Source organism: Ascidiella aspersa, chromosome 2 (genome assembly GCF_963924565.1).
Source record: "Ascidiella aspersa chromosome 2, kaAscAspe10.2, whole genome shotgun sequence".
NCBI lineage: Eukaryota > Metazoa > Chordata > Ascidiacea > Phlebobranchia > Ascidiidae > Ascidiella > Ascidiella aspersa.
Window position 1 is genome coordinate 38,612,819 of NC_139448.1, and position 24,184 is coordinate 38,637,002.

The window sequence follows — 24,184 nt, forward strand, 5'->3', positions numbered from 1 at the left end:
ATTGGTTACTTGCTTAAATCCTATAGATGACATGTGGAACAGTTTAACATTAGTTTTTTAATCAGGATTGTTTTTCTTTAATTTGTTTTTTAGAATTCAGCAATAGTCTATCAAAATGTAAAGTTGCTTTTCTCTGAAAAGAATGATACCAAATGATGAACATGCTATACTACATGTTATAAAAAACGGATGAGGTGAATATTGAGGATACATCATTGTAAAAGAATTGATTGATCAATATAAACAGGCATTTTAAAATTAAAATGACAAATTTCATATTTCATAAAACAGGGAATTTCAGTGTTGACTAAAATAAAGCAAATGGTATTTTCAAACTACCTATTCTGTTTATAAATTTACATATACATTCAATGGGTATCTTACAGTCCTACAGTTTGTTGTAACTTAGTATTGGTAAGAGGGATTTTGCTACGACTAGCACTTGAACTATTTATTTTACAGTTTTAGTCAGATATTGAAACCTTTGCACACTATATACTTTGATATTTACTGTCAGATAATAACAACTTATGTATATATATACACAGAGCTACTTTCCAAAGTCAACTACACAAAGACAACTGCTTTAAAGTTAAACACAACAGGATTTTCAACAGACTAATGTTGCTTGATTAAAGATTTACTCAAACGTTCCAAGAATGCTGCATAGTTCTCTATGGGCTTTGATTTTGTTTAAAGCCAACTACAACCTCTAGTTTGTGTTCCAAACTCATTGGCCAATTTGTTAAAAAAACTAATTTGTTTAAAACCGCCATAATTTGTCACTCCTATTACAAGTGCAAGTATGTTTAGTTATGCGTTTATTTTTATACATTGTTTTTCATTTTTGCTACATGACGTTAATTAATTAAAATTTCCAATAGTGCATGATGTTTTTAAGGGGTTAAATAGCAATTGTACGAATTCGTTAACGGTTTGTTAAGTTGAACAAAGGTTAACCACCACTTATTTACCCCGATATCCCTATTCCAAACGACACTTTAACCTAACCCTTAGTTTGATAAACAAACAGACCAGTGCCCAATCGTCCCATTGCTCTCTAAGCTAAATATTTTGATGTTTTGATTTCAATGTAAGGGAATTCCGGTTGGCCACGGTCTACTCCGTCGTAGGATTACATTTGGGTTTCATAAAAACGTTATTTTATTGCTATTTTGCGCTAATGGTGCTTATTCTCGTTACGTTTTTCTATTACGCTGTGTAATAATAAGCTCATCTGCCATTGGTATATGTTTTTCTACTTAGATTTGTGACTCTTACTCTAATTGGCTCACACTTTTGTTAAGAATTGCAACTTTCTTTTCGTCAATTTAGAACAAACTACTATGCCATGTAAAAAGTATCTGTTTTGTGTTGCTTTTGGGTAATATTGTTTATTTTTTTCCGTATTTGTCTGTGTTTTTAACGTTCTACTCTGAAATGGTAAGAAACAGTTATCAATGTAGGGCGGCCTTCTTTTTAACATTGTTTTGAATATGCTTCTGTGCAAAAAAACAAATACTTTTGACCGTAGTCACTAACTTGATCGATTAATATTGTCATAAATCGTCATCTCCTGCGTAGTATAACTTGCCAAGAGTAAAATTTGATTGTGCCTAATAATATGAAATAAACAAAACAGTTGTTAATAAAATACGATTTTAATGCTGTTAACAAGTTATTTAGAAATGTAGTGCTAGTTAAATCAAGAAAACTATTACGTGGTAAATAACGTGGTATTACAAAATATTACTAAATAACGTGTTATTACAAAAAAACTAAAATTTAAGTGCACTTTATCATAGAAATACATTGTTGAGGAAAAACAGCTCCATGTTGTGTAGTGTAGTGATCTAGTGACCTTGTGGGCAACAATTAAGTTGTGCGAGCCAAGTTTAAAAACGACTTCGATAACTTATTGTTATCTAATTCACTTTTAATCAAAGCAAATAATTCAGTGTAAAGCAGGTTTAGTCACGTTCTTTTAAAATATAGCGTTAAAAATTTAACATATCACATATTTTTTCGCTTTTGTTTTACGTACACGATGGAAAAATTTCATCACTCTACATCTATGCCTATTAATTTGGATATTTGCACTGGTGTTTTACCAATTTTTATTAAGAATGGTTTAATCTTGTTTTGAAACAAATCCGGTCAGCTGGGTTGTGGTGTTTCAGTGCAGACGACGTTTAATTCGCCTTTGCAAATTGTACAAACGACCTTGTTATTGCGGTGAATTCTATCGCCACCTTGCGGATTACATAATTCTGTGATTTCGTCAATTTATATAAAATATTTTAGTGGAATTTTATGCCTAAGCTCCAACAGATATAATTAGGACAGATGTACAACGTCCTAAAATATCGAAGTTTTTATCGATTAGGCCTAAATTTTACCTCAAAAATATTCTAAGGTTCCGTTTTATAACAAAAAAATATTGTAAGGTTTTATAACAACAGGAGACTAAAATGTATAGCTCTGCTGTATTGCTTGGTTTATCTCGACATTTTTTTTAAATAAGATAATCTAAGTGTTACATTAGTGGAAAAAATGATTGAGATGAACTATCACAAGAGATACAAACATTTTGAGGCCGAGATAAACACTTAATTAGTATTAACGTGTTCGCTTTACAATGGACATATAATATTTTAATCTCAATATCCAATTCTTGAATCGTGATACAGATTGTAAGTTTAGTTTATTGCATTAAAAACGGCCCGAACAATTAAGGTCATTTTATTTGATTCACTATTAAAGGGTTGAATATTTACTTCGCAAACGTGACAAACATTTAAAAATCGACGCATTGTTTTCATGATCGAAATATAGATTCCGAGTTTAAATCATTTACTTCCGAAACGAGAGGAACATTTCAAGATCGACATTGATCGGAAAACAGATTTCGTGTTTGACTCATTTCCTTTGGAAAGTAGATGGACATTTCAAGATCGACACTAATCGGAATATAAGCTTCGATATCAACTTAGTAACTTCGCGATCGAAATACAGATTTCGTGTTTGACTCATTTACTTCCGAAATGAGACTAACATTTCAAGATCGACACTGATCGGAATATAAGTTTTGATATCCACCTATTAACTTCATAATCGAAATACAGATTACGAGTTTGTGCCATCTTCTAAAACAATCATCTTAAACATTTCATTTTTTTATGAAAATATAACTATTTTTACAGGAAAAAAACAGATTGTTCTTTAATATTTACCGCTCCTTAGTATGTATGACGATATTAAAACATTTCGATCATAAAGTAAACATGTTGATCTTATTCTTAATGTAATCGTTCGAAGGTTGGTCCCGATCGTGGAGCTAATAAGTCAAAATCAAAATTGCTATCTCGATTATGAAGCAAACTCGAAATATATTTTTCTATTGCAACGTTGATAAGCCGATATCAAAACTGATATTTCGATAAGTGTCGATCTTGAAATATTCGTCTCGTTTGTGAAGTAAATAAGTCAAACTCGACATCTATATTTCGATCGCGGAGTAAATAATAATTCGACATCAAAACTTATATTTCGATCAGTGTCGATCTTGAAATATTCATCTCGTTTGTGGAGTTAATAAGTCGACATCAAAACTTATATTTCGATCAGTGTCGATCTTGAAATATTCATCTCGTTTGTGGAGTTAATAAGTCGACATCAAAACTTATATTTCAATCAGTGACGATCTTGAAACATTCGTCTCGTTTGTGAAGTAAATAAGTCAAACTCGAAATCTATATTTCGATCGCGGAGTAAATAATAATTCGACATCAAAACTTAGATTTCGATCAGTGACGATCTTGAAACATTCGTCTCGTTTGTGAAGTAAATAAGTCAAACTCGAAATCTATATTTCGATCGCGGAGTAAATAATAATTCGACATCAAAACTTATATTTCGATCTGTGTCGATCTTGAAATATTCATCTCGTTTGTGGAGTTAATAAGTCGATTTTAAAACTTATATTTCGATCAGTGACGATCTTGAAACATTCGTCTCGTTTGTGAAGTAAATAAGTCAAACTCGAAATCTATATTTCGATCGCGGAGTAAATAATAATTCGACATCAAAACTTATATTTCGATCAGTGTCGATCTTGAAATATTCATCTCGTTTGTGGAGTTGATAAGTCGACATCAAAACTTATATTTCGATCAGTGACGATCTTGAAATATTCATCTCGCTTGTGAAGTAAATGATTTAAACTCGAAATCTGTATTTCGATTATGAAGTTATAGTAGGTGGATATCAAAACTTATTCTCTGATCAGTGTCGATCTTAAAATGTTCACCTTGTTTCGGAAGTAAATGATTTAAACTCGGAATCTATATTTTGATCATAAAAATAATGCGTCGATTTTCAAATACGTTAATACTAATTAAGTGTTTATCTCGGTCTCATAATGTTTGTATCTCTTGTGAAAGTTCATCTCAATCATTTTTCTCACTGTTGTACCACTAAGATTATCTTATTTTAAAAAAATGTCGAGATAACCCAAGTAATACAGCAGAGCTATGCATTTTAGGCTCCTGTTGTTATAAAACCTTACAATATTTACTGAGGTAAAATTTAGGCCTAATCGATAAAAATTTTGATATTTTAGCACGTTGTACATCTGTCTTAATTATATCTGTCGAGGCTTAGGCATAAAATTCGTTTTAAACATTTTATATAAATTGACAAAATCACAGAATTATGTAATCCGCAAGGTAACGATAGAATTCACCGCAATAACAAGGTCGTTTGTACAATTTGCGAGGGCGTATTAAACGTCGTCTGCACTGAAACACTACAACACAGCTGACCAAGCATACGACGGATTTATTTTAAAGCAAGATTAAACCATTCTTAATAAATATTGGTAAAACACCAACACAAATATGTAATTAATAGGCATAGATGCAGATAGATAAAATTTTTCCGTCGTGCACGTTACACAAAAGCGGAAAAAAATGTGATTTGCATTTTTACATTCTATTTCAAAATAACGTAACTAAACCTGCTTTACAATAAATTCTTTGCTTTCTTAAAAGTATATTAGATAACAATAAGTTATCCAAGCCGTTTTTAAACTTGGCTCGCAAAACTTAATTGTTGCACGCAAGGTCACTTGATTACTACATTACACAACAGCTGTTTTTTCCTCAACATTGTATTCCTATGATAAAATGCACTCAAATTTCAGTTTTTGAAGACTTGACATTTTAGCGTTTTAGTCAAAAATACCAGACTTTTTTATTTAAGAACATTCTTGAAATATTTTTTTGTAATACCACGTTATTTACCACGTAATGGTTTTCTTGATTTGACTGGGACTACATTTCTAAATGACTTGTTAACAGCATTAAAATCGCCTTTCATTAACAACTGTTTTGTTTATTTCATATTATTAAGCACAATCAAATTTTACTCTTGGCACGTTATACGACAATAGATGACGATTTATGACAATATTAATCGATCAAGTTAGTGAATAACTTAAAAAGTATTTGTTTTTTTACACGGAAGCATATTCAAAATGACGTTTAAAACGAAGGCCGCCCCAAATTGATAACCGTTTCAGAGTAGAACGTTACAAAACAGATTAATACGGAAAAAATAAACAATATCACCCAAAAGCAACACAAAACAGATACTTTTTACATGGCATAGTAGTTTGCTCTAAATTGTCAATGAGAAAGTTGCAATTCTTAACAAAAGTGTGAGCCAATTAGTGAGTAAGAGACACAAATCGAAGAAGAAATACATATGACAGTTAAGCTTATTCCACAGCGTAATAGAAAAGCAAGAACAAGCACCATTAGCCCAAAAATAGCAATAAAAAGAGTTTTTATGAAGCCTAAATATAATCCAAAGACGGAGTAGACCGTGGCCAACCAAAATACCCTTACGTTGAAATCAAAACATCAAAATATTTAGCTTAGAGAGCAATGGGAAGATTGGGCACTGATCTGTTTGTTTATAAAATTATAAGGGTTAGGTTAAGGGTTGGAATAGGGATGTCACTTTGGGTAAATAAGTGGTAGTTAAGCTTTGTTCAACTTAACAAACCGTTGACGAATTCGTACAATTGCTATTTAACCCCTTAAAAACATCATGCACTATTGAAAATATTAATTAATTAACGTCATGTAGCAAAAATGAAAAATAATGTACAAAAATAAACGCATAAACTAAACATACATGCACTTGTAATGCGAGTGACAAGTTATTCCTTTTTTGAAACATATTAGTTTTTTAACAAATTAGTCTATGAGCTTGGAACACAAACTAGAGGTTGTAGTTGGCTTAAACAAAATCAAAGCCCATAGAGAACTATGTAGCATTCTTGAAACGCTTGAAGCAACATTAGTTTGCGAGAAAGCGTGTTGTGCTTAACTTGAAATCGGTTGTCTTTGTTAAGCTGACATTGGAATCCCTCAAGTTGCTCTGTACATACATATATACAGAAGTTGTTATTATCTGGCAGTAAATATTAAAGAATATGGTGAGAAACTAAAACTGAAAAAGAAATAGTGAAAGTGCTATTGGTAGCAAAATCCCTCTTACCATTACTAAGTTACAACAAACTGTAGGATTGTAAGATACCCATTGAATGTATATGCAAATATATAAACAGAATAGGTAGTTAGAAAACATCATTAGCTTTATTTTAGGCATTATAATTTCAACACTGAAATTCACAGTTTTATGAAATATGAAACTTAGTCATTTTAATTTTAAACACCTGTTTGTATTGATTGATCAATTATTTTACAATGATGTATCCTCAATATTCATCTCATCTGGTTTATCATAACATGTAGCATAATAATATCATGTTTATCATTTGGTATCAGTTCTTCAGAGAAAAGCAACTTTACATTTTGATAGACTATTGCTGAATTCTAAAAAACAAATTAAAGAAAAACAATCCTGAATAAAAAACTAATGTTAAACTGTTCCACATGTCATCTATAGGATTTAAGCAAGTGACCAATTTGTAATTAATTTTTCCTAAAGCTGAAAAAAGGAACTAGGATTCCTGTTATCTAACAAAATGTCTGGAAGTTGATTTTTTTGTTTAAATCTATCTATGCCTTCAAACCCCAATTTTAATACAGGCAAAGCAATTCTTTAAACAAATGCCTAGTCATGTTGTTTTTTTAGTCAACATTCTAATAGGATTTGTTTATTAAAAATATGTAAAAATTAAAACAGAAGTGTAGTTAAAATTTGATTGGTATTTTCCAATTAATGGCACAAATTTAAACAGGTTGTTAGAACTCCAAAATACCAATATTATCTAGTAATCGAGAATGTCGTACCAGTACAGATACACTTTATTAGCAAAATGCCTTAAAATGCTCATGAAGTTTGAAGGGCAGTATATAGTTTAGCAGAAGTGCTGGTTGAAATACTTGAAGTTATCTATCGATAAGACATAAGTATAAATTACACTGTACATCTTTGCTGATAATGCGCAAAAATCCAGGGAAAATAATTTAGTAGTCTCAAATAATGTCAGTACAAAAAATTACATATAATTTTTTATTTAGAATCCAGTGGTATAAAGTAACATTAAATCTAATTGTGATTCTGTCTTGCAATAAGAGATATTTCCAACAACATTTTTTCTAAAATAACCAGCGTCTTGTTTTTCTGAGGCATTTTCATAGCTGTTTGTTATTTAGATATAACTAAAATATCACCTATGCATTAAAGAGATTTGTAAACCCGAAAAAATAACTGATTTGTATTGGACAGTTTATCAAAAAGTAATTAAAATATTAATGAAATTGCTGATGGGCATTTGTTGCACCTAATACGATTATCTAAACAGTTGGTTAAACATAGGGATATTTAATATTTAATAAAGGATCTTAAGATTCAAATCCAAATTTATATTGTATCTAATTTCTCTGTTTTGGATGTTGAAACCAATATAGTTCAAGTTTTACAGCAAAGAATTGCCTCAATTGTACGCAATTTAAAATATTAATGAAATTGCAGACTGAATTTGTTGCACCCATTATGCTTAGCTGAAGAGTGGGTTAAACATAGGGATATTCAATATTTAATAGAGAATCTTTAAGCTTATATTGTATCTAATTTTGCTGTATTTGATGGTTGGAACCAATATAGTTTTTAGCTTGAAGTATAGGTTGAGCTTGGAATGCAAAGAGTTGCTCCTAATTGTACATAAGCAAGTGGCAAGTTTGAATAAAGGTCTGTTGCAGTGGCGAAACAATTACTGTACTTGCTATAAAGGTAGCCATGTACTGCGACACCAGCGTTTTTCTAATTATTTGCTGTTAATCTTCGCCTAATAATAATGTTTGCGTGGGGTTACTCGAGGTTAACAAAGGTTACTTTACAGTGTATTTACCCAGTGATAATAAGATATTAATGGCAAATAGAAACATGTTCTTTTCAGCATCATATTCAGCTGATTAACCAGATCAGTTGTAGCAAAACTTAAATACAATACAACAGTTCCCCCCCCCTTTGTAAAGAGCTCATTGTGCTGCACCGCACTCATTAAATAAACAAAAAATAAGTGTGTTTCTGTTATAAAAAAATAAACAAAAACCAGGTGTTTCTGTTATAATATTTTTTGTTGGTAGTTATGGACTACAATTTATACAACTTTTTGAAATGTCAGTTGTTTATAATGTTGAATATTTGTTTTAATTTCATGATATTAATATAAATGTTAGCAAATAGTTTTGCGGTTGATTGCTGTATTGCCTTTTTAAAAGTATATCATGAATAATAGAGCTCTGACTCTACTAAATCACTTTCCACTGCATAGTTATCACATCTGATTAAAATAAAATTGTAATGACACCAAGTTACATGTCGAAGACAGGATTGGCAAGGTAAAATAGTATTAGTAACCGTTAAATGTGTTGTTTTCAGTCAGCATTTCATGGCACATTTGGTCAAGACCTCAGGTGAGTGGCATCAAATTTTCAGTTGGGCCAAGGTTTAATGCAGGGGTGTCCAACAAGGTGCCACATTTGGCAGGCGAACTAATAAAAAAACATGCAAGCCCTGCCCAAAAAACACTAAAATTGTTATTTAGCCAATTGACAAAAAAGCTCAATTTGTTATAGAGCCAATTTTCAGAAAATATTAAGTTTGTTATACAACCAATTGCCATTGTTTGTTCACAATATAAAACAATCGCGGCAGTCACGACAACCAACAATTACTTTTGATATAGTAACATTATACTGTGTGGAGGCTAGCATTCACATATATTATATAGTTTGGTGTAAAGAAACAAAAGTCAGCTCACCGAGAGACACTTTGATGTAGGGATGCGCCTTTCTACTAGATAGTTATTTTCAAGTTTAAATAAACGTTCTGATTATTGGTAAAAAAACGCTTTTATGATTAAAAAGAATTGGTTCGGTTACGATAATTTGGCACGGGAAGAAGTTATAAGATAAAAATTGGCACGCCGGCATGTTTGAGTTGGACACCCCTGGTTTAATGTTTATTAAAGTTCTGAATCCAACCATAACTAAATCTTTTTCTATAATTTACTAATTTGGGTGTGCACCTGTCCTGGAGAACAGAATAGGCTGTAATAACCTTACAAATGCAATTTGTCTAGTTTAGATAAAGTTCAACTGAAAACTGTACTAGGGGTTTTATACTGTGATTGTGGAGTTAATCTGATTCCACAGTAAATTTCCATAAAATGCACAAGTGCAACTGCATAAGATAAGGCAAACTTTCCAACTTGGGTACAATGTTCTTTAAGCAGTGGCCTACAAACTTTTTTGTCGCTGCCCAAAATGCTCTTTCAAGAGCTTTTAAAGGCCCAGTACATGAAGCGAATTATATCACAGAGTTTTTGTCACACTGGTGCGCCATGGAAGGCTGCCAGGTGCGCCGCGAGCAAAAAGAAAAAATAATGTAGGTCCTATTATATAAAACATATTTTTTACTTTCCAATTAACTTAGCTCATTGATTTCACAAGGCTTTCAAGTGGAAAACTCAATAAGCCTACAAAACAGCAATATCTAAATCATATAATTAATCTATAACAGGCTTCCATAGTTGGCCTATTAAGACCACCGAAAAAATAACGCCATATTCGCAGTAATAACCACGACAGAATAAGATCTAAAATGGTCTAGATAAGACCTAAACATGTCAAAATAAGTCCAAAATTAATCGGAATAAGACTTAAATGGACAAAATAACGTTTTCAGTCTTAAACACTGGAGTCCTTTAAAGATATGCAACTATTAAACAATATTTGAAAAATTGCAGTAAGAGAAATACCGGGTACACCTAAAAAAATTCTCGCTCGCTTCGCTCACAAGGTGCGCCGCCACGTTTTCATACGTCTTTAGGTGTGCCACCAAGTCAAAAGCTTAAGAAACACTGGACTAGACCTTCAACCCTTGAAAATGAATATAATAGCAGTTTTTCAACAAATTATATTGGCGGGTGCAGTTTTGACCTTAGTTGCATCAGGTCACCCCAAATTTTCTGGCAGTGCAATCGCAAGATTTCATCAAAATCTGTCATATTTTCCATACGGGACAAGGGCGATGGCGGGTAAGCTAGTCAGTTGCTGACTTTGGTTCGGGGGAAAACGTGCCAGGACAGTTTTAAACTAAGATTTGGTCTATTTACGCACAGCGCACAAGTTATAATTACAAATATGTTGGCTCTCTACATGTTTAGACCTGGGCAACTAGACAAGCCACAAAAAATGATTGTTTAAACGGCTGTGTTTCTTGATAAGTGATAGGTCAAGACTAGTTAAAACAGTTAAATACTAATAAAAATGTGACCGAATGTTGGCGGTAGTCGGGTCACAGACTCGTTCTGCAGGTATAGCGTTATTTGAGTAACAAAGCCCTTTACTATACATTAGGCTGCCCAAAACTGTAGTAAAGACTAGTAAGCAACCATCTTGTATAGGTTAGATTGCGCCTAACATTTTCAACAATATATTATTGCTGCAATGCAATAACAGGGAAAGCTACAGGCAGTGGCTCTGCAGGCTACATGACACCCTCAGGGCCGAATATAATACACTTTATCATGACTAAAACATAGCTGACAGGAAATGTTAACTGATCAGGTAATTACTTTTTGCCTTTTTTCATAATTTTTAAAACCGTGCTGACAGAAAGACAACTTTTTAAGCTGAATTGAAGTTTTTTAGTGTTACGGTCACTACAATGGGGAGTCCCCTTATACGAGAGTATTAGTTTTAAAAAAAATATTAAAAATTCTACATTTTCGTATTTCCTAGTTATTCGTAAACTAAATATATTTTTGCTGTTTTTATTCGTTATTACTTAAGTAGTTCATCTTTGCATCATTCTCGGGTGAAATCGTTACCTTTGTGTAATAAAAAAGCAAAATATTGCGTTTCTCTATAGCTGCTTGCCAGTAAATCACATTCACGAAGATTCGTGAGTGCTATGAACCGAGTGGAATAAGCTGTTGGCATAAAGCAGGCAAGTTTACCCACCAGTGGGTCAGTGGACATCCACGGGACTGCTTTAAGGCCGCAGAAGTGAAATTATAAGACGGCTTGAAGCGACCTAAACGAGACGGATCGGGTGCAAATGTCAACAACCGGCACTTTACTTTACGTCACGCTCCACTGGCCACAGACGCGCGAGTTTATTATTGTTTTTTACGCTTACACCAATACGTGATTATTTATTGAATAGGGTTAGAATTTAGGTTTGGGTAGCATTAAATTTAATTTTCCGAGTTTTGCATAATTTTAATATTTTTTTCAGAAATCGATTTAAATCACCTTGTTAGCCGGGGAAATAGCCCCAGGAGGTGTTTATCGGCTATTTGGCTGAATCACTCTTTAACGCCTGCACCCGTTAGTGATTATATGTCGATTTAAACTACTTAGGTGTCCTGGTGAATAACCTCTTGCTTTACTAATTTCAAACGAAATAATTTGGTCTTTACTTTTCATGGATATAGAGATATAAGATACAACTAAGTGGAAAATTGCAATGATATAAAATCAACTCAAGCAAACAGAGTTTGACATGTCCTCCTTTCTCTAAATTTCAAATTGCTGTTTTAAATTGAATTTCGGCGCTCTTTTACTTACGTACGTGAAAATTAATAAAAAATAAACTTTCTTCAAATGCCGCATACCACAACGCATAATGTTTGGGTTAGCGTTTGGTTGAGGGTGGGTCAAGTTATTTGGAATAATAAACATAATACTACTTAACCCACCTTCACCCAAACGCTAACCCGCACTCTAACCCAAACAATATGAGTTGTGGTGTGCGTTATTATTTTGTTTTGTTTTTTGCATAACTTTTCACGTACATAAGTGAAAGAGCTTCTGAATTTCTACTCTAGCACACAGTCCGTTTAAAAACTTAAAGGTGCTGGTCTTGAATCCTACCACAACGAAATTTATGGGTTAGGGTGCAGGTTTGGGTGAGTCAAGTAATATTGTTAAATAATAATACTTGACCCACCCTCACCCAAACCGACATGGTGACACTCTAACCCAAGTATTGTGCATTGGTCCAATAAATGTTTCAATGCTGTGGCCTGTGGTAGGATTCTAAACAAACCCCAACTTCAATAATGTATATAGTTTCTGAAAATTTATTAGACAGACAACAACAGTTTAACTTTCCTTATAAACAGTTAGGAATTTGAAATTACAGAAACAACATCGCAGACTGGTTTTAAAACAAAAATTGTCATTATTTACACACAAAGTCACTAATCATTAAGCTGTTTAAATTTTGGGCGCTGGTCTAGAATCCTACTACAGTTCTAAAATCAACGCACAAAATTTGAGTTAGTTTGGGTGTGGGTGGGTCAAGTATTATTATATTCTTTGTTTAATAATTATACTTGACCCACCTTAACCCAAACGCCAACCCTAACCCAAATGGTGTTTCGTTGTAGTAGGATTCTAGACCAGCGCCAAATTTTGTGTAATGCAAAATCGCAATAATGGCAACTTTCAAACCCCCACAAAAGAAGAAAAAGGCAAGTTGTCTTGGATACAAACCCTTTCCAATTCCAACATCCACAATAACACAAAAAACACCCTCAGAAGGGGAATGGAATTTTTACGATGGACACCTTGCTGAAAATTGTGTGCTGGTTAGAAAAGGTGGTGACGCGCATCATTTATTTCAACAGGTAGCTATAGCTTTTTATATATTTAACATGCACTACACCAGTGTTGTAATGACTTAAGATCCTGTTTATATTTTTTTTTGAATATTTTGGGTAAAGCTCGACTTGGACCCTGTTTTTTTTATTTTTTGGTAAAATAGGGTTTATTTTTCACCGATTTAATTTTCCTGTAAACAGTTTCCTATCAAAATGTTATGCAAATCGAAATATCACTCAGAACTTCTGAAGGTTAATTTATTTGCTGGGTATCATTTTATCATTGTAGGGCTTCTTTGGAAAACTTTTGAAGGTTTTAAAGAATGACCAAAATGATGAAATTGAAAAGACTTCAGATAATTGTGAAGCTGTTAAAGATGCACAATCCAGTATTGTCACTTTATCGGATGAACATCTCATGGAAATAGGCCAAGAAGAATCAAGCGACAAATATATTGAAATTAAACAACAATTTGCAACTGGTGAAATCCATTCTCAATTGAGCTTTGAAGAAAGTTTTTTTCTCTCATATGCTTTGGGCTGTTTATTTGTGCTTTCACAAGATTCAACTAAGATTGATTTATCACAGTGAGTGGGTGAAAGAAGATTAGATAATCCAAGTCACTTTATTGGCTATAAATAAATGTCAAACTTATAAAACCAATGATAAAGTTTCATTCTAGGTTATATTTTGCATAGCTATCATCAAAAACAAAACAAAAAGCTTAAGGTTTATTCACAATAAAAAAATTCTTTTGTAATTTATTATCAACATAAATAATCAAATTTTACTAAAATATTCAAATTAAGAACTTGAATTCAAGTAAAGTTGTTTCAAAATAGTAACTCTGTAGCAAAGCAGAATTATAAGAAAAATAACCTAATAAAATGCATATATTTAATGATATTTGTAATCATCAGAAATTCTTTAATACAACAAATATATATTCATTAATATTGGGCAGAAACTAATAATCAAAGTTTCAGTTTCAATATCTGTATGTCACCTTTACAAAGTTGTACTCACCAACAATGACATTGGTACAAGTTTAGCCTTGACGGTCAATAATTTCAATAATTTCAACTGTTGCCAAGGCTGCTATAATATTTTCACATTACAATTGCAGGCAATGGAAAATCTTTTGCGACAAGGACCCTATTTTTCCGATAAGGTACGCAGTCTACCATCATTTCCGTAGTAAAGGTTGGGTTCCGCGCGATGGAATTAGGTACGGAGCAGATTACACGTTGTATCGCAAAGGTCCTCCCTTTTATCATTCGAGCTATATTGTCGCAATACAAGTGGTCGATCAAAAGACACTGCAGGTATTTATTTACACCTTTGATAACTTCTTAGTTGGAAGTTCCTTAATCAAAATGTTTGATATCAATTTTTTTGTCAAATAGAATGTGGCTCTGAGCTGTCCATTTATTTATTTAAACATTAGATAATCTATTATCCTACTGACTTGTCTGTATCGTTGTAAGCCAATCTTACACTTTTACATTTAAAGCACATAATGCAAAATGTTGTCCATATAAAAACTTATACCAAATTAAGTTAGTTCCTTAAACTAGTTGTAAGGCAGACCCTTAATTTATGATGGGCTAGGACACTTTAAAATGGGGCCATAATATAGCTGTGTGTCTTTATTGGACTGCGTTAATGATTTTTTAACTTGGTATGTTGTTGTTACCTTTAACACTAATATTTGTGTGTTCTAATTTTTTTATATGAGGATTTCTTTTTTACAGCTTATTAATTTCAATGGTGCCTCCAACCGAACATTTTCCTGGGTAACAATATCCGCATTACTACGACTTGCGACTACAGTGTCCAAAGAAGTAATGCTGTGTTACGTACTCGTGCCTGAAGATTTAACAGATGAAGATAAGGCTTCACCGGATTGCATAACAAAACTACAGATCCAGGAAAGGATTATGTCGCGTTGGTCATCAAATAAAGACCGGGAGCGCGAATTACTCGATATTGACTGTGATTTTTAACAAGTTGGACGTTTTGTTTTAACACGAGCAATATAATGAAAGATTCACAAAAATTTTGCACAAACTTTAAACTTTAGTGTGGAATAGGCAGTAAAAATGTGACAATTGCAATTCAGAGTCTATTTAGTCATTTTTCAGGGTTAAGATAAATACCAGTAGATGTAAGTTTTAAATGACATGGTAATAATGCAATTTAAAAATATGTTTCAATGTTACATTTTATAATTTGGTAGCTCAGGAATACAACAATTAGTTGGTTTTAGTTAAACACAATCAAGTAGTCCAGTGGATAGTTTGTTGGTCCAATTATTCACGCTTTGTGAAAAGTATGGCAAACCTTGACAAGATAAATGTAGGTTACTGGGTGCACCAAAGGTCAAATATGCACCTTGCTTGTGTAACATACAGGGCAATCGGGGGCACGAAATAAACAATTATTTAAGTCTTTAATAAAATTGTGTTAACTAAAAAAGTGTTTAAAATTATTCAAAAAAATTGAAAAGCAAGGTTGTTTTAAGATGGCTGGCGCTTGTTAGCTAATAACAGTTAATGCGCAGCTGAAATGTGCAATCGCAATTGCTGGTTTCCTGTACAACACTTGGTCAAATCATCTCAAACCTTTCAAGTCATGAAGTGGAAATCACAATCTGCCTAATGTTACGAAACAACATTTTAAGGCCTCTGACGTCATCAAAGAAACCACTAATTGGAGTTTAACTGGACAATACTTAAAAATAATATATTTTTGTGGCTGGGGATGTCTGATAATATCGGATCGGAGCCAACCCCCGATACCAAGTGCTAGGGGTACTTGTCCAAAACTAAATTAATGTAGGAATGCAGGCATGATTAAAGCAGTAGGTTAACAATTGGAAAGAACTTAAATTTTGTCGTGCAAATTGTTTCCCATACCTATAATTTTATAAGTTTGCTTGCTTAAAGATAATAACGACGTCATTTGTTATTGAATTGGAAACATTTTCTGCCCAAATACCGGGTATTGGTATCTGAATAAAAAGCATCGGACATCCTACTTTTTGCTCCCTGGACACTGCTCTGTGGCCACAAGGAGGCCCTGCATCGGATGTTACAATGACATGAGAAAACACACCAGGAATGTGTCAAATTTATAAATAAGATTTATTTGCATGTTCAATCATGCCATAATCAACTCAAGAGCCGTGAACTGAGTTTTAGTCCCGAACAACTTTCTTCACAACACGCTGTTGTTATTTTGCACAGTCCAATGTTTTTCCAATATTGTCACTTTCACTTTCCTTTTGATTCTTCCTTTAACTTTTTTCTTTCAGCGCACATTTCTGCTTCTTCTAAATCAGCGTTCAGTTCAATTATTCGATGCTGCAATGCAAAGTGATTAAAATGTCACTAGTAGCTATAGACTTACAGAGCAAATACATGCTTATAGGTAGTTAAAATAACCCGAAAAATATAAGGAATGGCCCCAGGCAAAGTTTGTAGGATAGGTTCCAGGCCGCATGATTTGCGTTGGTGGGCTTGCCCACCCCTTCTAGAGACTTACAGAGAAAATACCTAAAAAATCTTACACAAATTTGTCGTTGTATTTCCTTGCGAAGAGTTGCTCTTGTTCCAGGTGGAGCTGGCCTTCCGTCTAAAACAGAGTAAAACTTTAGCATTTTGTGAACGTTTCAAATAAGTCTTGAGATAATGGTTGGAGGTTGTAGTTAGATATGGATTTGGAGAAACAGCAGTGCTTTGCCCAACTAATTCAAACTGAAAACAGCCAGCCAATTTGGTACATATAGGTTGACAAAACACTGTTTAACACAGTGGACAAAGGGCAATTTTTTAAACTAAAAAACATGGTTGGGTTCTCAAAAATACTGGTTAGTTTTCCTGATACTCGTAAAAACATTGGTGTTAATATGTTGTTGTATACAAAAACTAGTTCACTTTCAAACTTATGTTTTGGTTTAAGCATTAAAAGTACTTTTTAAAGTCCTAGTGTTTTCTATTTATTATCAAGATATGTTTATGTTTGTTAAAAAACATTGCTTTTTTTCCAACAATAGTATGCCTTTTTGACTATTTGTTGCAAGTTTAAGATAAACATATATTCAAGTTGAAGTATTCAAGTTGTTGATTACCAAGATGGGACCAGTCGGGTGTTTTCACCAATAGGGAAGTCCCCATTCTTCTCTGGCGCTTCTTAAACGAATGAATTCTAGAAAAATAAAAAAAACAAAGGAGATTGCATGGGTTCATGGTCAAAAATAGGGGTTACAGAGATCGCTCGCATGTGTAATGGACTTCAGCAATAAGACAGAAATTATAATAATATCAACATCATAATAAAACACAGGGAGCAAAGACCAAGATCTAATAGTCAGAAGGTCTTAATCTGAATAAAGCTTATACAACCTTTTACAGAACCCTTACATGAAACAGTGGCATCCACACATCAACACCAAAACAGTCGATACCAGACCAATGCCGTATTTTACGGACCATAAGGCGCCCCTGATTATAAGGCACACCGGGCTATAAGGCGCACGATCAATTTATCCAAATCGCCCGGGCGTCCGCAACACGCCGAGGCCTCCACAAAAAAGCCGAGATTTCAGCCGCGTGGTAAACCGCTCCGCTCTTTCTCCTACTTCTCCCACTTTTTCTCCGCACTCCTCTTTTTCGTCTATCGGTACTGGTTTTAAGTGTAGGCAGTAAATGCACTTCTGTACTTGATCCATACATTAGGCGCACCGGCTTATAAGGTGCCTGATCAATTTATGAGGAAAAAAAGGATTTAAACTGCGCCTTATGGTCCATAAAATATGGTAGTTCCCATTGTCACATACGGCGCAGGTTGGATCTGTTGAAAGAACCTTGAGGTTCCACAGTGTCTAAAGCAGGGGCGGGTAACATACATATTTTGAGCGGCCCGCAGACAGTTTCCGGTATTACATGATAATGTGGCCTGCAGCCACAATCCCCCACTACTCGCTTACTACGTCAAATAATAGCGATTGTTAGTTATATATATTTCTCTACTGATGATGCTTAGTAGCGAAATATATTTATCTTATATAACATCCAAACAAACTGATTTTCGGTTTACCAAGTTCTGTACTAGAAAGCAGTATGTTTGATGAGCAATCACAGTGTTGCCGAAGAGTCCAACATTAGGTGCCATTATGCGACAAAATATACCAGCTTTGCCAGTACTGAATCCGGCCCCCCTGACCGGAGAAGTTTCCCTAAAGAACAAACCCATAGGACCAGATGTATTGTAGAGATTTCTTACAAGGAACTTTTACCTAGGCAGGAGGATTAATAGGACATCAAAAACTAATTTTAGTTCAAAATTACTCAAGAGGTTAACCACAAAGAGTTACACTTTGTGCAAAAATTACCCGCCATTTTTTCCCCCACATTCATACATTTGCTAATTTATATTTATTGTAAACATTTCATAATTTAACATTAATGCATAGAATACATATACAAGCGGTCAAGCATTCATATTCACAATCAAAATTGAAAAAAGGTTTTATTCCAAACACTTTTAAAGCTTTATTTTGAATCTATAAAAACCTAATTCTGTAAGTTTCAGGATGTAAATGGGGACCGAAGTTAATTCAACTGACAAAGCAAATCACACAAAGAATCTAATAAATCACAAATCTAATATCACCACCAATGTTTTTCTGAGAAATTTTAATGTTATTCAGTTACATGTATTAACTAGATTGTGATTTTAAGACAAAAGCATTGCTTTCTAGTAGCGACAATAGCCTGCTTCTAATTTGTAAATGAATACATAATTGCAAAAAACATGTTAAAGACGGGTAATACTAATTTACGGAATGATGAATGGTCGGAATGGTTGGAACGCTCACTAATTTAAGTGTTACCCCTTTAAAACAATTATTAAACCAACGCACAATATTTGGGTTAGGGTGGGGGTTAGCGTTTGGGTGAAGGTGGGTCAAGTGTTATTATATTTAATAATAATACTGTGAGCGTTCCGACCATTCCGACCATTCATCATTCCGTAAATTAGTGTTACCTGTCAAAGACAAAAAACTCCTTTAAATGGAAAACATAAAATATTTTGAATCTTAGATGCAATATTAACAATTAAAGCTTTTATTTATCTATTGGTAGACATTTTTTTTAAATATAAAAATCAAACTTGATATTTACCGATTTTTTAACTTGTAAAATTGAACATTTGATGTTGAAAAAAGTCTGGCATGAAATGAAGGTTGGTAGCAAATACTTCCGCAGCGTTCTAAAAAAACACAGTTAAAACAATATTTACAATCACATATCAGTCTCTTTTATTTAAAATAGAATTGTGTTCTAATCACCTGCCAATATCCTTAACGTTGTCATTTTGCAAAAACTTCAGAATAAATTTTCTTCAAAAGGCAAAACACATTTTGTTATTTTGTTAATTTTTTAGCTTAAAAAAATGACGATTACCATAGCGCGAGACTCACTTAAATGTAGTCCTAAAATTAACCCTAAATAGCACATTGCTTTAATTAAAATCAAAGGGAAAATAATTACTGATATTACTGTTTTTAGCGCTTAATTTAATTATTTACAAAATACTTTTACAATGATATAATTGTGTCCTGACTAGGTTTTGATACCGAAAGAAAACATTGTTTGTGGTTCACGGCAAAATTATTTTTTTACCATTGAAAATCTAATTATTCTTTTGCTATTTTTATTTTGCGATAACAAAAAAAAATTGCAAACTCTCTTGTGCGGTTTATCAACAATTGATCAACATAACTGAGAGCACATCAATAATAGTCGAAGACAAATCAAGTAGCAAAATTGCATTGTGAATTTTTAGGACTGTTCGCAAAACAAACCAAAAGATATGACCTCAGAAGAAGAACAACAGGAATTTAAGCGCACTCTCCGAAATATTGGCATCGTTTTGCTCGTATTAACTGGATTAACAGTTATTTTCACAATCGCGTCACTGGTGTTGAACTACTACTACTGGTCGCCGCTGGTCAACGTTGGAATCGGCATCTGGGGAAGTGCGTTTATAATTGCCAATGGAATTTTGTTGATCGTTCATTCGGATTTACATTCGTTCTGCGTCGTTCCGTGGTTGTTCGGCGGATCTGTTATCTCTGGGCTTGTATCACTTACAACTGCGTGTTTAGAAGTAGGCGCGGCGCTCCAAGATAGCCAGGCTTATAATAGGAATATTCTGCACCTGATCATCTTTATAATTACGTTTCCACAGTTTGTTCTATGCTTGTACTTGTCAGTTGTATTTGGACGAATGACCTGCTCTGAAAAGTACAGGTTCACTTGGGAGGAATCGTGCCCCACTTCACAGTGTTGCTTCCCTCACGCCAACAATTACCCAACTGTGCGTTACGGTACTTTACCTTCTAGCTCGGGGTTGCACGTTATATAAGACCGTTCTACATTTCATGACACTTTATGTCGAGATCTTGGGTGTGTAGCACAAAGTTTTGAGGTATGCAGTTATGTTTTTTGCATGTCTTAGGTTGGAAATCCTACCACAATTTATTGATTTTTTTTAATTTAAGTGTGCAATGTGTAAATTCAGGTGTGCACACAAAATTCTTTAGAAAAAAATTTGAGCGATGCACCTGCCACAGAATGCAGAACGGGTTTAAGACACGCTATCTCTAAGATAAGGTAGAAGTTGTCTCAGGGTTCTCCATTGTCCCACTGTATTTCATAATTTGTGGTCGCCAAAGTTCAACGTACATTTTTTAGCTAAAATTTCATACCGGAAAGGCTGTTTATTTTTAAATTACTATGGTGGTTATATGTAACTCCAAATTGGAGCACTGGCAGGTTTTGGCAAGCAGTTTACGCTAAAGATCTTGCAAAATGGGCTGAAATGCCAGCAGAGCTTGCAACAATTTTACACAAAGTGATTACGAATATATAAATTGTATTTTTTCTGAATATGTGGATTTTCAGAAATTGACTTCATAAGGGCTAGATCACAGTTGTTGTTCATGTATATGTGTATCTTTTACTGCCTTAAACAAACCTTTGTTCTGTAAATGGTGATGGTGGTTATATATACTGGGTGCAAAATTTGAGTAAATTAATTAAGAGATAATGTACATTTTTACAACAAAAATAAAATAACTTTTATTATTCTACGATTACATAATGTCATACAATGGTGCTAAATGGATGGGAATTCACAACGAATAACCTACAAAAGTTTTTTTAAGATTACTTATTTTTACTTGTTGCACACAATATTATTTTTTTCTGTTTATTTTTTTTCAATTGAATGTCAGCAATTGCATTACTTTTTTTCTATATTTGTTTTCATTGGAAATGTCAGCAAATTGTGTTAAACATGTTTTCTATATAATGTGCTACCCAATAGTTTACGACCTATTATTTCTATAACATTTTCTACAGCTTAAAAACTTTAATTTAGTAATAACAGAGGCACAAATCTAGTTTAGTTTTTTTACAATTGAAACCATTCAAAAACAGATCTAAAAGTTAATTATTTATTGTGTAACACAAATATATGCAAGTTATATCAGATTTTATTTACTTTTATTAATACTTTATCTCATAAATTTGTGTATTTCTTGCCTTTCTTATTGTTAGATTATACCATTTTAAGCTCTTAAGAACCCATTCACAAAATTGCTTGTCTACATTTAATGTTACTTATTTTATCTGTAAAATATATTGTCCTTTTGCTTTTTCTTCCGAAAACCGCTCTCCTAAGCTTTTCAACATATACATAATAAATAAATTTAAATAGCTTATTTTTGTCTGTAAAATATTGATGTTAAATGGTGCACCAAAACCTTAATGTGTGTATTTCCTCCTTTCTTTATAGCATTTTAGTGAAATAGTTGTCATTGTGACTGTTTTGCCCATCTCTACAAAGATGGGTCAAAGTATAGGAAGAAGTATTTACATTGAAGATGAACCGATCGGCAAACCGGAGGTTTACGAGAAATATTTGGATGAGACCCGCCCAGTTAGAGGTTTCTATCCTATATCACAACAATAATTTGGGCAATGTTTCATCTTGTGGCCCACATAAAGGGATTTTAATGCTACATAAACATCTTTAAAATACTGTGTTTATAAATGTATTTCGGTGGACTGAGACTGTCTCTCATAATACATCCAAATTCTTCTGTGACTATGGTGACAATGTTTGATTTTACTTGCCACATACAGAATTTGATTTTTTGATGATAATGGTGCTTAGATGAATGGAGGCTGTCTAAGATGTGGTCTTAAAATTTCTTACGGGCATGGTCTTAAAATTTTCTTTCACCAAAATTAAACATAAAAAATACTGTTAACATCCAATGATTTAGGTGTATTTGCCGTTGGTTGTTCATAGATATACCGCGTTTTTTTAATAACCTATTCATACTACAAATAGGCATATAGGCAAGCGCACATGACTTGAAAGTTTAGATAACTGATAATATTGTGACATTTGCTTTGTCCGAAGCATTTAAATTTGCTGCAAGCTAAAAGAACCACTGGTATTTACCCTTAAAAGAAAAGGAGATACATGTTTTCTTTAGTAGAGTTTTTAATTTGGCCCTTTTTCTTGCAGAAATGCACACAACCACGGAAGAAATGGACTTGTCGCAAATCAGGCGATGCTACCGTGATTACTGCGCCCACCTTTACATGGATTACATGAAATGCAGGAGGGATTGGTTTCCCCAGTGGTACAAGTGCTCAGATGTTTTGCACAAGTACCAGCACTGCTCTGTGAATGAGTAAGCTTTGTAACAGAAACATATATATACCAAATGTGTATTCCGTCATTGTATTGGCCAATGATAACAACACCCACATATAGTACAAGATACCTAGTCTTGACTGATTTCGAAATCTGGTGTCAAAAAATATATATGTTGCTGCTAAATATAACAATTCAATTTGGTGAAACAATTTTCTTTTAGCGGTACTTTGTTGTGTTATATACGGGCTTTCGATTTTCTAGCCAAAAAATGTTTTATTTGTAGCTGTGCTAATATCTACTGGAATTGATTGTACTTTGATGTAAAAATTGTTACACCAAAGAATCGTTTTTTTCAGCTATAAAAATCCACTTTGTTGTCAACTGTGCCTAAACCTATAGGCTTAGTTTGTAGTTGTTTTACAAAACCTTAGTATTCATAATCAAGTGAAACATACATATGCACAATGTATTCTGTGAACAAGTCGACCCTGAGCAGGTTGACTGATTTGGTGAGCCTTTCCCTGAAGGCATCTTATGTAGTATTCTTAACTTTACTTTTTGTTTAGCTTGAAACACCGCACGATGGAATATGAGCGCGCAAAACGATTAATGGCGAGGGACAAAAGACAACAACGAGAGCTTATCGATGAAGAATAATTGCTGTGCTTATCTTGAAATTTATTCGAAATTCTATTTGTCATCTTTTGCAACAAGGACTTTTGTTTTATTTGAACAAGTTGCTTGCTTTTGTAAACTCCACTGGAAGCCAGGGAGTCTTTAAGCCAATTTTACATAAAAAAATGTTAAATAAGGTTTTAATATTCGGGTCAACAGATTAGAATTGATTTCCAGTACCCAAGTAGTTGTACAGCAAAAAAAAAACACAAAATGCTGTCATTTTACAAGATTTATATTAACTGGAAACATTTATTGATTTCAGTGAACAATATCAGTGGTTTCCAACCAGGATGTCATTTCAAAGGGTCCTAAGAGATATTTCAAATCCTATTGGATTCCAATTTTTACTTTTGTTAAGCTTCTAGGTTACAATTGAGGTTCAACAAAATCCAGAATGCTTTCCACATGTGTACAGCTGATGTGCACATTTTAAATTAGTTTATTGTTACATCACAGTTTACGACTGGGTTAAAACGCTAGTAAGGGTGACGTCAACTATTTAAACTTTAGAAAGGGGGTCATTTATAAGCAGCTTAAAAAGGTTGGGAAATTCCGGCTTAAATATTGACATATAAACTTAAAAGTAAACTGGTGAAATTAGCCAATTA

General features: G+C 33.4%; 3 protein-coding genes across 3 annotated transcripts; 2 read left to right on the plus strand and 1 right to left on the minus strand.

Moving 5' to 3' along the window:
- The first annotated feature begins 12,945 nt into the window (after nucleotides 1–12,945).
- On the plus strand, nucleotides 12,946–15,217 carry LOC146165653 (tRNA-splicing endonuclease subunit Sen2-like). The gene is made up of 4 exons (XM_083382638.1): nucleotides 12,946–13,180; nucleotides 13,443–13,741; nucleotides 14,281–14,479; nucleotides 14,909–15,217. Exons 1-4 carry the CDS (start codon nucleotides 12,989–12,991, stop codon nucleotides 15,158–15,160), a joined length of 942 nt encoding a protein of 313 aa, XP_083238764.1. The 5' UTR covers nucleotides 12,946–12,988; the 3' UTR covers nucleotides 15,161–15,217.
- Nucleotides 15,218–16,277: 1,060 nt separating this feature from the next.
- Nucleotides 16,278–19,426, minus strand: LOC146165654 (large ribosomal subunit protein mL52-like). The gene is made up of 4 exons (XM_083382800.1): nucleotides 19,343–19,426; nucleotides 17,287–17,363; nucleotides 16,726–16,790; nucleotides 16,278–16,519 (listed from the first exon to the last, which is right to left on the minus strand). Exons 2-4 carry the CDS (start codon nucleotides 17,330–17,332, stop codon nucleotides 16,430–16,432), a joined length of 201 nt encoding a protein of 66 aa, XP_083238926.1. The 5' UTR covers nucleotides 17,333–17,363; nucleotides 19,343–19,426; the 3' UTR covers nucleotides 16,278–16,429.
- A 1,183-nt stretch (nucleotides 19,427–20,609) lies between these two features.
- Nucleotides 20,610–23,714, plus strand: LOC146165655 (NADH dehydrogenase [ubiquinone] 1 beta subcomplex subunit 7-like). Its single transcript, XM_083381913.1, has 3 exons — nucleotides 20,610–22,173; nucleotides 22,764–22,932; nucleotides 23,465–23,714. Exons 1-3 carry the CDS (start codon nucleotides 22,074–22,076, stop codon nucleotides 23,553–23,555), a joined length of 360 nt encoding a protein of 119 aa, XP_083238039.1. The 5' UTR covers nucleotides 20,610–22,073; the 3' UTR covers nucleotides 23,556–23,714.
- The last annotated feature ends 470 nt before the right edge of the window (nucleotides 23,715–24,184 follow it).

Excerpts from the sequence above, each read along its gene's own strand:
- LOC146165653 (XM_083382638.1), top strand. The coding sequence starts at position 12,989 with ATGGCAACTTTCAAACCCCCACAAAAGAAGAAAAAGGCAAGTTGTCTT. Across the intron at positions 13,181-13,442 it reads CGCATCATTTATTTCAACAG|GGCTTCTTTGGAAAACTTTT; the intron begins GTAGCTATAGCT and ends TTATCATTGTAG. Across the intron at positions 13,742-14,280 it reads ACTAAGATTGATTTATCACA|GCAATGGAAAATCTTTTGCG; the intron begins GTGAGTGGGTGA and ends TTACAATTGCAG.
- LOC146165655 (XM_083381913.1), top strand. The coding sequence starts at position 22,074 with ATGGGTCAAAGTATAGGAAGAAGTATTTACATTGAAGATGAACCGATC. Across the intron at positions 22,174-22,763 it reads TGAGACCCGCCCAGTTAGAG|AAATGCACACAACCACGGAA; the intron begins GTTTCTATCCTA and ends TTTTTCTTGCAG. Across the intron at positions 22,933-23,464 it reads CAGCACTGCTCTGTGAATGA|CTTGAAACACCGCACGATGG; the intron begins GTAAGCTTTGTA and ends CTTTTTGTTTAG.
- LOC146165654 (XM_083382800.1), bottom strand. The coding sequence starts at position 17,332 with ATGGGGACTTCCCTATTGGTGAAAACACCCGACTGGTCCCATCTTG. Across the intron at positions 16,791-17,286 it reads ACCCGACTGGTCCCATCTTG|ACGGAAGGCCAGCTCCACCT; the intron begins GTAATCAACAAC and ends ACTCTGTTTTAG. Across the intron at positions 16,520-16,725 it reads AAATACAACGACAAATTTGT|CATCGAATAATTGAACTGAA; the intron begins GTAAGATTTTTT and ends TTTGCATTGCAG.